The sequence below is a fragment of the Terrapene carolina genome, unplaced genomic scaffold (genome assembly GCF_002925995.2).
Source record: "Terrapene carolina triunguis isolate 2854851 unplaced genomic scaffold, T_m_triunguis-2.0 Scaffold120, whole genome shotgun sequence".
Classification (NCBI taxonomy): domain Eukaryota; kingdom Metazoa; phylum Chordata; order Testudines; family Emydidae; genus Terrapene; species Terrapene triunguis.
In genome coordinates, this window is record NW_020664471.1 from 8,848,789 (window position 1) to 8,867,638 (window position 18,850).

The window sequence follows — 18,850 nt, forward strand, 5'->3', positions numbered from 1 at the left end:
CCTAGCTCCTAGTAAACATGCCCACATAACACACCACCAGCACCAATCAGCATCACTGTTTGTATTCAGCAAATATTTTGTGATTAGAAAAAATGGTTCCATGGGGCAGGAAGGGTTTATTGCTGTAATCTGTACATTTTAAAGATCTGCTTAGAGAGAGGTGTGATCTAGTGGTCTGAGTACAGACCTAGGGCTAGTCTACACTACCCGCCCGGATCGGTGGGTAGAAATCGATCTCTCGGGGATCGATTTATTGCGAATCATCTAGACGGATAAATCGATCCCCGAATCGACGCGCGTACTCCCACCTCATCAGGAGTAAGCGCTGTCGACGGGGGAGCCACGGCGGTCGATTAGCTGAATTTGCGTATCTTAAATCGATCCCCCCACTCCCCCCGCAGCGTGGACCTAGCCTTAGAAGACAGAATGCCTAAATTCTAATTCCAGCTCTAACAGAAACTTTTGGCAAGTCACTATGCCTCCCTGCAAAGTGGGGAGGGGATAATATTAATGGACAGATTAACAACATACCCTTGCATTTGTGAATACAGGCTCCACATTGCTGCCATGGGCATCAGTTTCCACTGAAGAATTCAGAGTGTCTACTACAGCACATATCCAGAGACTGAGGTTTTGTTTAGACAGTGAGGTAACGTGCTCTATGTAGGTTGGATTTCTAAAGCATACTAACTGGTCCATTTAGACCCTGTTCATGTGCTTCATCGTAGTGCTGTTTTAAACAGAACTAAGTTAAAGCACACTAGGAAACCTTTAGTGCACACCAGCAGGGTCTACACAGACCAATTCATGTGCAGCACATCAGCGTGCCCTAGAAATCACATCCCCGTAGAGCATGTTACCCCTCCAAATAAACAAGTCCAGACACTGTTAATTCTTTGAATTCTGCTTCTCTCACCTAGATTAGGAAGAACTAATAGAACACTGATCACAATGATTTACTCCTCCCAGCTCAGCAACAGACATCAGAGTTCCTGAATTCCTCTATCTCACTGGCCCCCATCTGCTCTGTGCTGAGAGATGTAGGGGTGGAAGGCTAGTTATTGTTGAGGGCACTGGACTAGGACTCATGAGACATGAGTTCGATTCCAGGTTTGGCCACAGATTTCTTCTGTGACCATAAGCAAGTCACTTAGTGACAAGTGCCTCGGCTCCCCTCTGTAAAATAAGATTAATACTTTCCCACATCACAAGGGTGCTGGGAGGATAAATCCATCGGTAATTGTTCAGGCTAACATTTTGGTGGATCTGGGCTCCTTTCATTTTTACCAAGCCTTGCTAAGAACACTTATTTACTTATTTCACAAAAGTCTTATGAGAACAGTAAATATTTGTAAAGCACTTAAAAGATACAAACATATTCTTATTTCTGCAATTGACTGTCCCCATTTTTAAAAAAATGAAAAGTATCCATAATGTTTTGGTTTTATGTTATAACCAAGTTTTCTGCATCTTTTCATTTTCATTTGGCAACTACTAGCCCAAAATGAGGATTTAAAGACTTTTTAACACCTAGTTAAGCAATACAACTAGCTTTGCACTGGTCAAACGTGTCCCCCCTTTAGGCAGAATTTAAGCAAATGCTGTCCCAGTTAAGGAGTCACTACTATTCACTACCAAGCTAAATAGTAAGTTCTCTAAGAGATACGAATATAAAATGGCCACCCCAATTAAGCATGCCTTTTTTTAAGTTAGTTATACTTCATTGTACTTAAATACAGCAGCCTTATTTGAATATACAGTGTGTGAGAGTCTATTCCCTGTACTATGTGCTGTGAAAGAGATTAAATTAGAGAGAATGCTGGATTGGGTACTTTGGAAGGCCGTCAGGAAACTTTATACAGAAAATCGAGGAAACGTAAGTCTGTAACTCTTAAAAATCAGACAACTAATAAGCAAACTCATTGAGATATAAAACAATATGAAGAAAATAAATCTGAAGGCATTATAAAAAATTATACATTATTTGAGCCTTGTATTTTGGCAATATGGGGTTAATTCAACACCAAAGCCATTACTACTTCCCCAAAACAACAGTCTAGCAAAAAAAAAATTGGAAAGTGTAATTTCCATTTTCACAAAAATCTATGCTGAAAACAAAAGAGAAAATTATGTCTGTGAAGAATAGCATACATGTTTTTAAATCAAGTGTCACTAGCTTGCAAAAAAGGCCTATTTCCTGTGATCCATAATTGTTTTTTTTTTTAAACAAAGACTGTAAAATGCATAAACATCCACAAGTTTTACGAGGTTTCTCTTAACAGCCTGTTTGATTATCATAAAAAGCAGCGTACTTTACATTTTATCCAAACCACAGGTGGTGTGGCTCAATGTTTTATTTCACTGAAGAATTGACAAAATACTTGTACAGTTTCCAGATGCACACATTATGGCCATTAAGGAGTTACAGAATGCAGAAGTTTTGTTTATTTTGTTTGCTTATTTTGGGGTTTTGTGGGTTTTTTTAAAGAAAGATACATATTGTAAAGTGTCAGTTTGACATGTTGAGGAGAGATACAGATTTGCTGTGGTCAAAGATAGGAAAGGCCCTGGCTCTCACCATTTTTAATATATTTCAGCTGCTGAATACGTAACCAGTGCGGAAGGGGTAGGGAAAAGGCGGCTAAATAAACCATAAAAGGATAGACTTTATATGGAAATGTTTTTCTGTCCTTCAACAGAGAAACACAAACATTACAAGACAATAGGACAATGGGTAAAATTTTATTATGTGTAAGTGACTTAGCCTAAGACTCACTGAAAGTCAATAGGATTTAGGCTTCTATGTCTACACTACAGCCTATGTCGGCAAAACGTTTGTCCCTTAGGGGTGTGAATATTCCACCCCCGTGACTGACATAAATTACACCAGCATAAGTGCTCGTGTTCACAGCACTATGTCGGCGGGAGAGCTTCTCCCGCTGACATAGCTTATGCTGATCACAGAGGTGGCTTTTTTATGCCAACAGAAGAGCTCTCTCCTGTCAGCATAGAGCGTCTTTACCAGATGTGCTGCATGTATAGACATGGCTTTAGGTTCCTCAGTGACTTTTGAAAATGGAACTTAGGCATTTTAGACCAATGACTTCATATGAATCAAACTAAATTTATTATAGACACTCTGCTTCAAACCATAAGGAACTCTGTAAACAAGGCCAGAATCATTAGGAACTGACTGGGTAGTTAGCAAATGTAAGAAAAACACTATGAACAACTTTTATTAACTAGAGAGGTGGAGAAGTACCTACATGACAAAACACATGCCATCACACCTGATAGCTCTTTTTTGAAGTCTCAGCAAAGAAGGCAAGGACAGGATGAGAGGAGAAAGTGACAAACCTTTTCACACCCTTACAGGGGTAAACCTCCAGACCTAATTAAGCCACATTAGGGAGATTTGCCCTGCAGCTGCCTAAAAGCTCCACCTGTTCACCAGAGAACTTCAGATTTCCAGAGCTGCTGGGTCCTGCACCTTCTGTAAGTGCCAGTTTACTTTAAAATATGCAATATTGAAGAAAAACAAGCAGAGAAGAAGTCAATTTCCAAGTGTGTAAACAGGTTATTTGTGTGGGGAAAAAATTATGAAGCAAGTATTCAAATGCTGATTCCATTTTAAGCTGTAATACATTAAGGGTCTGATTCCTAACTACTGTGTTTTAATTATTCACAACTGTGTGATGAGAGTGCAAAACTGTTAATTCCCACTTTGCACAGGTGAAAATGACTAGACAAGGGAGTGGAGACTCAGGCCCGTAACATTTAATCCCATGCTACTAAAGGAATTTGCAGGGTAAGTTACATGCAAACATGAAAGACTAAATCATAACAGAAAATAGATACCCTCCATAAGTATACTGTATAACAACTTGCTTTTACTGTAATTCAGTAAATTTCAAAAGTTAAACAGTGTTTTAAAAGCTGATGGAAAAATTTGGAATTTAAGCTTACTGGTTGGCGAAATGATTGCCAGCTTGCAGCCATGTTTGTACCCAGGATCAACTCCCATCAAAATACGTCCTCTCACAGGGCTCGTCAGAAGCAACTGTCGAAGATTTCTTCCAAACATCATTATAGATTCTTTCTCTGCATCAGACGTTAACTTTGATCTTAGAGGATAGAAAGCAAAAAGAGGGTTTTTTTTCCAGTTAGTTTTCAGACACATTTTTTAGTTGGTTCAAAGTACATGCTTTTTGAACCATTTCTGATTATTTCTTTGTTACAGTCCACTACGCACTATGGATCTCGAGTTTTTGGTACATTTACTTTAACAGGAATAGTATATGAAAAATTGGTTGTAGTCCTAAGAAAGTAGCATCAGTAACTGGCTTGCAGTTACAGTTACCCATAAGTTGTGTAAAGTCTGCACAGACTCCTTTCTGCCTTATTTTCACACATCCACTATTACATTTTTGAACAGACAGCAGTCTCTACTCAAAGCTGGGTTTCTACTTGCAGGGGAATGGTATTCTGATTCTCATCAGACCGGCCTTGAGAAACACCTACGCTGAATTCAGCTTCTAATATAAACCTGCAGAGACTGGGATAATTTCCTAGTTACTTAGAAAATTACTACCAAGCAGAATTGGTTTAAGCCACTAAGACTGAAATGGACTAGATAGCCTGATAAGTCGTTTCTATTTGTAATTGCTAAATTACTATAATTCACTAGATAGCCCGTCTGGTTCATGAGTTACAGTATTTCACAACTGTATTTGAAACTGGTGACTTGATAAACAATTTCAGATGCAAAATAATAACAGTGTAGTTGATGTGTTTCCACATTTGTTTGTGTGGATGTAGGCAAAGCAGAAATTCATAGATACAAAACGGTCTCTATTTTTTTTCCCTCTTCCATGATCTTTGACAGGAAAAGTAAATATGCCACTGAAGACCAAGGAATGAGTTCTGTAACTTTAGCACCATTTATTAAAAATATCCTTGTTTATCTGAGACAAATGTGTATTTTTGCTAGGTGTAAGTATGCAAAGTATGTGCCTTGTATGTCAACAGCAGCCAAGAAGAGAATGTCTGATAACAACAAAATGTCTTAGTTGTTTACACTTATTAAGGAATAAAAAAGTTTATTAAACAAAAAGAATCTTTAGTATTCAGCGGTTTCCTCTCTCTTTGCATATGCACACATCCATGCACCATCTGTATAATGTGATCAGTTATTAGGATAATTAAGGAAGTCATGATGAGTCAGATAGTAACTAACACTGTAAGCCTGCATATAACTTTAAAACTACCCACACTTTTCCCCCCAGGAATGTGTGTCTTTTTGGTCAGTCAAAAAGGAACCCTTTTCTGCACATTAATGTACCACTGAAACAAAACCTAAGATTATCATAAATGAAAAACTAGGGGAAATAATTCTTTATATTTTTTCTATACAATTAATTCTCTATGCAAATATATAAACATTCTCATTTACACATCAATTAATTTTGTGCATTTGATAGTATTTTATGCATAGTCAGATCCATTGTTTCCCAAAGAGCCAGTCTGTTCCCAGTTTGTGAACGTCTTTACACAGAGCAACTATGAGGAGAAAAGACATTTTTAAAGGATAGGAAAATATGACTAAAACCACAACTACTGGCACCCGGACTCGTGGACATATGTAGAATGTGAAACTACTTTTAACTCCAATTTTTGATAAACAGACTAGATTACAAGTTGGTGACGTCCCTTCAACACTCAAAGACTTCAACACTCAAAGACATAACCACCACGTTTCCCTTCACACATTGTTTTCAAAGCATTTCTATGGAAAGGCATCCTTCATGCAAAAGAAAGAAACCCCCTCTGGAATTGTTTCTGAATGAAGAACACAAAATTAGCATAGATATTATCTAAAGGGAGATTATGAAAAGTACACAAAATTTACATGCATTCCCTAGGCTGCCCTAATATTTCAAAGGTAGACCAATAGCAGACTGTGCTCTGGTCTCCATTGAGTAGAAGAAGGAATCACCCCCAGGTAGCAGAATGGCTGCGCTGTAGCAGCCACCACTGAACACAACAGCAGAAGCAGTCGCTGCCTCTGCCATGGTGTGTGGACGTGAAGACTGGAGAATCTGCACAAAGGAAGATCCTCTGGCCCTGGCTTTCCTCTATCCCCCAAAAGTGGTTTCTATATCACGCACAGGACATCCACTCCCCACATGCAGCTCAATCTACCAGTTCTAATACAACGGGGACCTGTGCAGGAACTGGATTTACCCCTAGCCACATGTTATTAGTTTTGTACACTTTATGGAAACATGTTTAAAGTTGGCTTGGATTTAAGAAACTTTTATAGTAACAGGAAATGGTACTGAAAGTGCCAGGTGTGTGAAGACTATAACGTATGTCCTTTCTATTACTTAATATCCTGTATTTTTAATTTCAAATATAGATCTTTCTTTTTCTCTCTACCTGCTTCTCATTCAACATGTGTATCAGTGATATGACCCACCACCCCAAGTGCTGGCCCTCAATTTTAAATTTTGGATAGTCATTTAATCCTTTATGAAACTGTCCCAGGTAGCCTGACATTTATTTTCCCTTTATGTTCTCAGGGCACCACTGTCTGCGTCAAAAATGATAAAATGCCTAGCTTTGTATTGTTCTAATTTCTGGTAATTCTTATTAATAAGGTTTGGGGGAGGAGGGGATCCCTCTTAAACATAAGAACATTGATTATTTTGAAAATAAATATTCTCATTTGCCATTTTATGAAAAATAAAATAATTTATCAAATGATTTAACATATCATTTCAAATTTACTAGGATGATTATAGTAACAACAAATATAAAGAATATGGCGATTCCTTTAATTTTCTTCTGCATTTGAAACTCAAAATTGCATTCAGTCATCAGATTGCCAAGAGAAGTATTTAATAAGGGCAATTATCCTAATCTTGGCCTACTGACATCTGGAGTCACAGCTGGAAGATAACGGTTCTAAAGTTTGGACTCCATTTCCAACTCCAGCTTTCATATGCAAAGCACAAGCAATATTTTCTGTGGGAACTTCAGGTGTGAAATGAGATGTATAGGGGAAAAAATGTCTATGAAGAACAGTGAGGGAAAGAACTCCAATGTTTTTTGAGAGAGTATGGAAAATTAGGAAAGAATTATACATTTAAAAAAATATTTCTTCATCTCATCACTTGTGTTGAATCCCTATGAAATTATTCCATGCAGGACTGCAACAAAATAAAATGTATTCTGAAGAGCCAAAAGTATTACTGGACATTATTATACCAGGTCTGAGCAATCATAGTATCTGACAGGAAGGAAAGTAGAAGACAGGAAATGAAACAATAAATAAGGTAATTGTCTTGCTGGCAAGTTCTCTCCTCCTCATCACTAGGAGTAAAAGTCTCAATACACTCTTCAAAACGTTCTGCTCCAACGCTTATTAATAAAAAAAAAGTTGGAGAGGTTAACACTAAAAGGAGGTTTTAAAATACTTTAGCAGCCCTGTGCAAGACTCCAAAGAAAAACTTGTAGTGAGAAGAAGAGAGGATAAAAAAGGAGAGCAGTTAAGTGGTCACAAAAGTGAGAAACTGATTGCTCACTGTCTTGAGCCAGGAATACTATTGGCAGGTGCCGTACATTCTTCTCCATAGGAGTTCAGTTTCAGCACTCATCCCATATTATTCCAGTTCCAGGCCTTTCCTAATTGGAAACGGCCAATTATGCCAAATTTTCCCAAACAGTAAGATATGGACAAACATCCACTCAGGAACAAAGTATTTCACTTATGACCTAAACTCAGACTTAACCTGATCCAGAGTTTATGTTTTATTTTAAAAAAGCAAAACAAAAAATTGCACTAACCCACTGTTGCAGCAAACTTCACGTTATAAATTGTTGATGAAGATTTCATTGAAGGTGCTGGTTTGGTGAAAGAAGTATATTCCTGTATGTTTATCTGGAGTGTGTGTGTTATGGCTGTTTTTGCAACTCAAAGTGGATTTTCACAGCAATATTATTCTTAACCTAATGTATAGGGCCCTACCAAATTCACGGTCCATTTTGGTCAATTTCACAGCCATAGGATTTTTAAAATAGTAAATTTCATGATTTCAGCTATTTAAATCTGAAATGTCACAGTATTGTAATTGTAGGGGCCCTGACCCAAAAAGGAGTTGTGTGTGGGAGGGGTGGTAACAAGGTTATTGTGGGGGGGGCGGAGGGGGTTGCAGTACTGCTACCCTTACTTCTGCACTGCTGCTGGCGGCGGTGCTGCCTTTAGAGCTGGGCAGCTGGAGAGCGGCGGCTGCAGACCCCAGAGTTCAGCTCTGAAGGCAGAGCTGCCACCAGCAGCAGTGCAGAAGTAAGGATGGCATGGCATGGTATTGCCACCTTTACTTCTGCACTGCTGCCTGCAGAGCTGGGCCCTCAGTTAGCAGCCCCCACTCTCTGGTCGCCCAGCTCTGAAGGTGGCAGCGCAGAAGCGGCGGCTGTTGGCCACACACCCAGCTCTGAAGGCAGTGCCCTGCCAGCAGCAGCACAGAAGTAAGGGTGGCAATACCATGACCCCCCTGCAACTCCCTTTTGGGTCAGGACCTCTAATTTGAGAAACGCTGGTCTCTCCTGTGAAAACTGTATAGTATTGGGTAAAAGCACACAAAAGACCAGATACCACAGAGAGGAGACGAGATTTCACAGTCCGGGATGCATTTTGCATGTGAATTGGTAGGGCCCTAGTAATGTATTAACTGTAAGAGTTATAGAGTATTTATGACACTTACCACAACTAACCAATATTTTTGTCATGTATTTTGTATAAGGATTATATTTACTCTAGCAACCTTAACTTGAAGTTAAATTTGAAGGAGGATCAGGGGAAAGTGGAGAAGAGGAATGGACCATGACACCTTCTATAAGCCTGGTTGACTTATAACCCACCACAAAACATGGTCAGCTCAGATGAAAGTTTAAATGCAGCTGGATCTTGACAACTGGATCTAGTGTCATCTCAACCTCACCCCTGCCTACACCTGCAAAGAAGAGTGGGAGATAAGCTAAAGGAAAAGCCCTCACATATCTAGGAGGGAAAAGGGACATAGTTTCCCGCTCTCTCAGAAGCCAGAAGTGGTCTAGGGAGTTTAGGGAGGGAGAGACAGACAAGTGAATGTAGCCAATTATGCTTTCAGGGGAATACCTCAATCCTTTCCCCACCTCAGCTCTCGATCATAGGATATGTGAAATTCTGTCATACCAGCTTGCAGTTACCAAGCAAATTCACTAGTCCACTTTTAAAGCTTTACATGTATCGCTTTACAAACCTTTAAATGCCAAATTTAACCTTCAGATACGCTTTCACGTGCCGTCCATTCACTATAAGGAGAGTCAAGTGGGCATCTCGGACTACAACTTGCCCCTATATAACCAAGCCTCATAAGAAACCCTTTGAGTACAATTAATCCCATTTTACAGATGAGGAAACAAACACAGAAGTTAAATGATTCACCCAAGGTCACAGAGTGAATCAGTGTCAAAGTGGGGAACAGACCCCAGAAATCCCAACTCTCAGGCCTTGTCTACATTGGGTAGGGTTGCCAACTTTCTGATTGCAGAAAACCAGTTACCCTTGCCTTGTCCATCCCCTGCCCCGAAGCCCCGCCCCTGCCCCTAAGCCCCACCCCCGCTCACTCCATCCCCCCTCCCTCCGTTGCTCGTTCTCTCCCACCCTTACTCACTCACTCATTTTCACCGGGCTGGGGCAGTGGTTGGGGTGCGGGTGGGGGTGAGGGCTCCAGCTGGAGGTGCGGGCTCTGAGGTAGGGCCGGGGATGAGAGGTTTGGGGTTCAAGAGGGGGTTCCGGGCTGGAGGATGGGGCTGAGGGGTTCAGAGTGTGGGAGGGGGCTCCTATCAGGGGTAGGGGGCTGGGGTGTGTGGGGGGGTGAGAGCTCCAGCTGGGGGTGCAGGCTCTGGGGTGGGGCCGGGGATGAGGGGTTTGGAGTACAGGAGGGGATTCAGGGCTCGAGCATGTGTCCTGATTACAGTTATAGGTGGCCAGCCACAGATGATGCAGCGACACAACCCCATAGTGTACACGGGGGAAGGCAAGATATGATATGATTTGCACCACTGCAGCTTATCCTGATTCCAAGCAAGGGGGAGCTGTAGCAGTGCAAACCCTGGCTTTCCCCATCTGCACCAGGGGCTGCACCAATGGGTAAAATCCAAGGCCAGAGAAGGCTCCAGTCACACATTAGATTCTGTAGCAAGGAATGATGCAATTTAAGCCCAACATGGCAGCCTAACTATGAAGTGATCTACTTCGGGGACTTAAGTCAGTCATACTAGAGTCTACTTATGTAGTTAACTCCCACCCATCAATGGCAAAATAGATTCAAATGCTACCAAGTTTTGAATTTTAAATTTCCTGTTTATTTAAACAGTATTATATATCTTGCATGTGACACTTCATCTCATGACACAGCTATTACAGTGTCACTGAAAATAAGACTATTTTCCAGAGCCATCACAATACCCATAGTACAGTATCAAAACAACGTTATGACTACTATATTTATCATGTAGTGGAGATGACAAATATAAGGGCCACTTCCAGCAAGAGCAATTACTTTGTCAGTTTCTTTCAGACAGGTAAGAGAAATGGAGTCAGAACAATGTCAGTGACAGCATTATTGCAATGGCAATTGTGTAACGGAAACAACAGATGTCTAGGACAATTTCAGAGACAAAGGTTTATTGTTAAGATGATGATAATGATGTGTTTATAATATTGTAATGTAAACTCTAAACTGTACTTGTTAGGTAAAAATATTATGAAAAGTACAGCCAACATATGAAATAGGGTTCTTTCTTTCCTCATGAAGTTGAGTTATTGACCATTTTAAATACTTTTTCTCCAATTAAAATTAATAGGAATAAAATGCCTATAAAATGTCAATTTAAAAAAAATTAGGATTACAGATTATTAAAAATGTCTGATAGTGCACATCACAATAAAGTGTGTCTTAGTAATATAAACAATATAATGCAAGTCAAAAATTTTCTCTTTCTGCATAGACCACTTGTTTACCTACACTAACCTGAATGCGGTTGAAAACTGAATCTTGAGAATTGAGACTGATAATTCATCTCTTTTGGATTATTTCAGGCTACACTGAACATTATTAATTTTTACTTGGCTGAATGATACACACTAAATCCTACATGGTAACAGGTTTTGTGAAAACAAACAGTGCAGTGTTTACCTGAATTCTCTACAGAGGAGAGGATAAATAAGACGTTTATACGAATCTTCCACCGAATTATGCAATAACTTCATTAACTCTGGTTTTGCATAGCGTTTTGGTCTCCACCTGTACAAAAAAACAAAAAGGGCAGCATTAAACACTTCCACCACACCGAATCATAAATGTAGAGCTGGAATGGGCTTCAAGAGGTCATTTAGTGCAGCCTCCCTGCGCTGAGGCAGAACAAGGATACCTAGACCATCCCTGACAGGTGTTTGTCTAATCTGTTCTTAAAAACCTTCAATAACAGGGATTCAAAAACCTCTCTGTTCCAGTGACTAACTATCCTTATCGTTAGAAAGTTGCTCCTAAAATTCCTTGCTGCAAACTAAGCTGATTATTTCTTGTCCTACCCTCAGTATGGAAGATCCCCTCGAGATAAGAAAGAAGAAGCTTCCATAGTTAGAGAGAGAAAAAATAAAGACCAAAACAATTCTTTAATATGTATTGCTTCAGCATAATGTTCTATAAATGCCAGTATTACTGCACCAATGCTGCTGTAAAGTTATATCTTCAATAGTGAATTGAAGAAGGCACAGTAACTTGGCACAGGCTTTTACTGTCAGAAAAGGTGAGGGGACTATGGACTTTTAGGGAACTGATATTTCCGACTGTCTTCATTTTAAAGAAAATACTACAAAAATAAATTAAAACTTCCCTCCCACTTGGACTGAAAAGAAAAAAGAACCCGTCAAACTTCATCCCAAATGTATGAATAAATCAGTTTTACATTTCCATTATATGCACCTCATTTACAATTCCCCACTGCCTCAAATGTGACAAAGCATTTCCTGCGGAGGCCACTATTGAGTTATGGACGTGAATAGAGGGCAGCTAGTTAAGGAAGGCAATGAAGGTCATATAAAAGTTGAAGTGCTGAACTACAGACAGCTAAGGAAAAACAAATACAAAATTGAGTTAAAACATCTTCTTAACATCTCTATGAGTGAAAACAGTCTATTTGTTTTGGAACAGCAAAAAAGCAAACGTACCATTACATGCATTTTCTTTTTGTTCTGTTAATGATATGCTTAAATTATACACCAAATTCCAGAGACTAGCAAAATCTCATTCAAAAATAATCTCACAGAATTTTGTACGCCATGCTCATCTTGTACCTTTTCTACTCTGGTGCAACTGTGTGGATAGACAAGGCTCTGCTAAGATTTGCTACAAGACATCAACCCAAGCCACAGAAGTCAGATCTGAATTTCAAGCTTCCCCAAAATTCAGGTGTGATCAGATCCAAGGTTTTGGTTCTCACCAAGCTATTTTCTGAATAGCAAGAACCCATGCGATCATCTACCAGATACAAGAGAATTAAAGTTGTCCACTGAGCAGGTAAGAGGGACATGGCAGGATTTATTGTTCTCTCTCTCTCTATCTGGAAACATTTGGGTACATTTCAGAAAGCTGTTTTTAACAACATGAAAGAGTTGTGGCCATTTGAAAATCTGTCCAGCCGTGTGCGCAGGTGAAAATTATGCTAATTTTTAAAAGATATAGAGTATTAATCTTGTCTGTACTGCACTTACATGTAAAGCTAATTTAGAAAGATCCAAGATTCTCTGAAACAGCCCAGACAAATTTTCAATTGTTTAAGGAATTATCTCCTGAAATGGATTCTCTTCTTATGTATTTATATTTGAGTAGTAGTATGTGATCATCTAATTAAACACCATACCTTGATGCATACATACAAGGGGAGTTAAAGATTACACGAGGACCTTGTTTTACCATTTCATTACTTTTGAGTGCTTAGGCATATGACCTTAACATTAACAATTTTTGGCAACAATTTTATTATACTTTGTTGTAGAGAGGATTTTCTGGTATACACATAAAACAAGAGCAGGGTTTCCTTTGCTCTCATTGCTACCCAATTCTATTACCAGAAATTTGTACAGGTGGTAAAACTGACTATACTGATGGAGATAGTAATGCATTTGGACAGCAGAGATCAGGTTCCCTCTCTCTCTTGTTAAGGCTGATTAGTAGATCTCTTATCCACAAATAGCTCATCACAGCAGATATTTTTGACTGCATGCCACCTACGTATGACTAATAAGTGATTTTGTGATATTCAGTGAGAAGTCCTATAAATACTACAGAACCATATTCTACAATTCGTCATGAAACTAAAAACATCCAGAAGACGTATTCAATAAACAGCCTGTGAATAAATAGCATGTTTTTTAGCCCACACACATATTCCATTACTTGTGGGGGGAGAGAGGGAAGCAAAGTTTAACACTGAAATGGAGATAAAGTACCTCTAGATAGCTCTTGAAAGATAATCTGAACCTAAATAATCTCTACTCAGCAAAGTGTTTTTTTCTGGAATATTTAATGAAGAATTCATTAATTTCTAAAATACTTTAAGTGTGGCAATGGTCAGGAAAGTTGTTATGAAAATAGCATCTTCTTACTCAACAGGTCTTCTCTCTGAGTGCATCTGCTTACCCTAGGGAATAAGGTAAACATATCTGCAGTCCTGTTGGGCCTGCATAGCAAATAACAGCTATGGGAGAGTGAGCTGGGTTCTATTTGGGCACACTCATCATCAACAGAATTGTTGAAGTTCAACTGAGGAATCTTCATTACCAGTGATGATGACTGATCCAAAAAGAACACAGCTGGTTTTCTAGACCCCAAGTCAAAAAGGCAGCACTATCATCTGTTTTCCTGAGAATTTAGCTAATTATACATGGACGGTGGAAGTCACCCACAAGAACAGCTATTTAAAGCATGATAACTCTGGCCTTATGTGGGATTTGAGAATTTCATCCTGAGAGGAGGGGAAAAAATAAAATCCACCCTCCCCTCAAGCCAAGTGATTCTATTTTTACAGAGTAACTTCTGAAAATGTAATCACACTTCAGTGCAAATCCGTCCTCCTCCTCAGTGATCAGTATGGTCCAGCTGCATAAGATGGGGTTAGATACAGAGTCGGGGGTACTGCAGGAGGCAGTTCTGGACAACCTAACCAGCCATTTTCTAGAATTTGGCCCAATCACAATGGCAGTTCTAGCGGTGGGTGCTCATCCCAGTGAGTTTCAACATAATCTTCAGTTTCCGGTCTCCAGCCCTTCTGATTTATACCACATCAGTCGTTATAGACTCTTCAAAGAGGCCTATCACCCTCCAATTCCCCTTTTCCCCTCAATGGCATGTTATCTCTAAAGACTTCCTCAGGAGAACAAATTAAAGATTAGTGTATTAACTACTAATTTAACAGGTAGGAGATAGCATTGTCTTGTGGAGAGGTCACTTTCCGCTCTCTGGATATTTGGATTCTAGTCTTAGTTTTGCCACCAGCTTCTTGTGCAACCTTAGGCATATAGGCTCCCCTTCGGTAAAATTTCATCACTTCCCAATCTCAGATGAGTGTTCGGATGTTCTCTCCATAAGTAATTGGAAGGCACTACAGTATGAGAAGTAATTGGAAGATACTACAGTATGAGAAGTAATTGGAAGATACTACAGTATGAGAAGCAAGTGAATAGGTAGGAAATTGTGGATATAGGGCACTGACATCTTTCTTCAAATCCTAGGAGGCACAAGAATAAGAAAAAAAGCTTTGGGATTTGCAGGGACCCACCTCAGAATAACACTACAGTAGAACCCCTATTACAATGATTGGGGACTGAGGAGTTTGTAAAATCAACATCTCAACATCACAGTAGATATGATGCATAAATTGCAGTATGGTGCGCTGCATTGTTCTCTTCTTGTCCTTCAAACCACTGCAAAGCAATTTCTAGTGCCCTGAAGGCATCAGAATGGGATAAGATGTCAACTTGTTTTTCATTACTTTCACTTTTGTTATGTGATTTCTTTTTCATTTGTGTTCTGTAGAAAAAATGGTTCATATAACTGGTCACTCATAAGAACATAACATAAGAACGGCCATACTGGGTCAGACCAAAGGTCCATCCAGCCCAGTATCCTGTCTACCAACAGTGGCCAATGCCAGGTGCCCCAGAGGGAGTGAACCTAACAGGTAAGGATCAGGTGATCTCTCTCTCCTGCCATCCATCTCCACTTGCCCTTCTCTGAACCTTTTCTAATGCCAGTATACAGGTCTGTCTCATCTTACGCGGGGGTTCCGTTCCGCGGTTAGCGTGTAAAGCGAAAACCACGTATAGTCAAAATTACATTGAGTTCAATGGCGGGCAGAATCGCCCGCACTACAGGTACAGTATTAAAATTGTTATTTTTCTCTTTTTTTTGTTTTTTGTTTTGTTTTTGCCAACCGCGTAAAGCTGAAATCGCGCATGTTAAATGCGCGTAAGATGCGACAGGCCTGTATCTTTTTTGAGAGGAGGAGACCACATCTGTACACAGTATTCAAGATGTGGGCATACCATAAGACTGATGTTCATAAAATTAAGGTTCTACTGTACATTATATGACAGTCTCCTTTGTATATGTTAGCAAGGTGACAAAAAGTTAAACAGCATCTAAAATCTGTCCCCAAAGATATACAGTATTTAAAGCACTGGGTAAGAAATGAGAGATATCCTTATGTGAATTGCTGATGAATTTCAGTGACCGCAGATGAAACAACTGATAATAGGGGAAAAAATCTTTGGTAACAGTGTCATCAAAGAGGACTGCCTCCAATATTCACAAATCAATTATATGGGATGAAGAGAGGTAGCACAGAGAATACTGACTGGGCTGCAAATCACAAAAGTAGACTTGGTGCACTGCATACACTGGAATCCCTACCTCAGAGCAGTCCAAAAAGACCCAGGTCTGGGTCTAATGCAGTAAGCTACATGGTATTCCATTTGTATATGAGATGAATGAGGAGCTAAGATCAACCTGTCAAATTTAGAATTTGTGGTGCCAACATCATCAGAGTAACACGACCAGCTCAAGACTGAAGATGGCTGGCCTAGGGTGGAGCAGAATCCATGTTCAGTAACATTAGGAAACTCTTCTGGTGATCAGATGTACACTTGTAGATCCAGTGGGAAAGTGTAGAATCTAGCATAGATTTTCATGCATCAAGATCTACTGGAATTATCTCCTATGGAATTTTTTTGTTTGAGAGAAAATAATTTGGCCCTTAATTAGAAAAACCTAAGGAAGATCATATATTGACTCTTGAGTCGAACGTTCAATTTCTGAGGTCATTATTCCTCTTAGCACTGGAAGACTGACAAAAACATCTACATTTACATTTTAAACTGTCATTCCTGTAGCAGCACAAACTGTTCCACTGACAGTGACTCATGCTGTTGCTGAATTCTATTGTAGATGCAGCTTTTTAAGACTGTTACAGATATTTCCTTCCTACACTATAGACCAGTGATCCCCAAACTTTTTACCTCGCACTCTCCCTTACCTGTCTACCGCCTGCTCTCCGGGAGCAGTGATGCAGCTCTGGGTGGGGAGGATGCAGACAGGGCTAAGGGGGCCAAGGCTGGAGCCACAGCTGAGAGCGGGGGCACAGCTGAGGCTGGCAGCCGGGACCCAGGACTCAGGGCCGGCAGCGGATCCCTGGGCGCAAGGCCGGCAGCTGGAGCAGGGGCCAGGAGCGGATCTGGGTGGCGCTCTCTCCCCACCCCATGTGGGGGCTGGCCTGGAGCATGCCCCACAGTTTGGGGACCTCTGCTGTAGACAATACTACACTGGGAAACAGTTTAGTCTGTAGTGTATATAAGAACTAAAATGGATTTTTAACTGTGATCAAGAATCATGACAGCTCTGAAAAGCCCAAGGACCTTACCATTAAGAAACACTATACTACCAGAGCAAACCACTTTTAATCACTCATACACTTTCTGTGGTGTATAATTTAAATTTCATATCATAGTATGTCATCCTATTCATGTATTCAGCCATTAGCAAGGTCTTTCTTCCTGTCTGTGCACTATATCACATTAACTAAATTTTACACATCAAGATCAGGATTTCCAAGGATCCTTCACAATGGGAATTGGGTGCCTAACACCCTTTGGATCCTTGGAAAAGCCCAGCCCAGATATTTTGTGTATGCAAGCAAGATAAACAAATAAGGTCAGGAGAATATTATTTTGCAAAGCAGATGGCTGGGCTCCAGTTGACACTGAAGGGAAGGAAGCTGGGAAGGGAAGGGACAGCGAAGCACTGGAGAAAATATTACTATAACTAGGACTTAGAGCGCATCTTTCACCACAGATTCTCAGAGCATTTGGCAAACGTTAAACAAGCCTCACAACGACAAGTTATCTTAAGAAAGTAACATGCCTGAAATCATACAGAGACTCAGTAAGAAATGGAAATAGAACCAGAGTCCAGACTCCCAATAATCTACTTTAACCACTAGCCTACATAAACAGCACACTGTCAGTTGTCAGGACATCTGTGATGGGAATTATGGGGAAACAGATCATATAATTATGTTTTTGGGTAATTAAAAATAATATTTAAGAAATAATATCAATAAATGACATTCCTGAAAGTATACAGAATGCATTCCAAAGTACACCTCTACCTCGATATAACGCGACCCGATATAACACGAATTCGGATATAACGCGGTAAAGCAGTGCTCCAGGGGGGGGGGCTGCGCACTCCGGCGGATCAAAGCAAGTTCAATATAATGCGGTTTCACCTATAACACGGTAAGATTTTTTGGCTCCCGAGGACAGCGTTATATCGAGGTAGAGGTGTATCAAATTATACAGTGCCTTGGAAGTAGTCGCACTTTCTTTATTTTAAAAAGAGTACTTTTCATTAGAAATAACAATGTTCTTTCATATTTTTGGCACAAGGTGTTTAATGAATGAAGATAGACTATTTTAGACAGTATAATCAATACAAATGAATGTAACATAACAAAAGCCATAGTAGGTCAGACCAATGGTCCATCTAAACCTATATAGTGTCTTTTGATAGTGGCTGGTGCCAGATGTTTCAGAGCTTCAAAATATACTACTATTTTATCCTAAATGTTCTTCTACCACATGTCCCTGTACAAAGGGCATACTGTAAAAATTTCAAAATGCATTACAAAGTAAACCTTCAAATATTTTAGAATTTGAGGTGCTTAAAGAATGCTGCCAGAATTCTCAAGATACATCCAAAAACATCCTCCTCCTCCTCCTCAAAATAATAATAAACCTGCAGTAGGTGGTAATACAGAATGAGATCTAGCTGTTCACAAATTTAAACTCATCTAATAAGTTAAACATTTGTTTAAATTATTTTCTTAATATAACAAGACATGTGAGGTGCATTTTAGTATGTAGCTGTTTATAGAAAAATATGATTTCAGTAAGAATATATATATACATATATATATATACACACACACACAGACCTTTCATTGACACACCACCTACAGAATTCATTCTTCACCCCGTCAGGAACGTTGACCTTCACTGTCAGGATCTTCAGATTTTCCCCTCGGTTAATGGCCAGAATCTGAGTGCAAACATAAATGGCAAAGACAGATGACACACAAAATACCCAAAAGATAAACTTATCAAGTCAACATTTGTATACACATTTGCTTGACATTCTGGAGCAAGTCATGCTGCTTATATAGTAAAACAGTTCACAAAGTATTG

At 39.7% G+C, this 18,850-nt stretch overlaps 1 protein-coding gene across 1 annotated transcript in view; it reads right to left on the reverse strand.

The window, feature by feature from the left end:
* SRBD1 (S1 RNA binding domain 1) overlaps positions 1-18,850 on the reverse strand; it is a 235,303-nt gene that overhangs the window by 152,893 nt on the left and 63,560 nt on the right. Inside the window, exons 12-14 of the mRNA XM_024210689.3 lie at positions 18,601-18,704; positions 11,244-11,351; positions 3,967-4,124 (exon numbers count right to left, since the gene is read on the reverse strand). Coding sequence (XP_024066457.2) covers positions 3,967-4,124; positions 11,244-11,351; positions 18,601-18,704 — 370 coding nt within the window. The remainder of the gene's footprint in view (positions 1-3,966; positions 4,125-11,243; positions 11,352-18,600; positions 18,705-18,850) is intronic.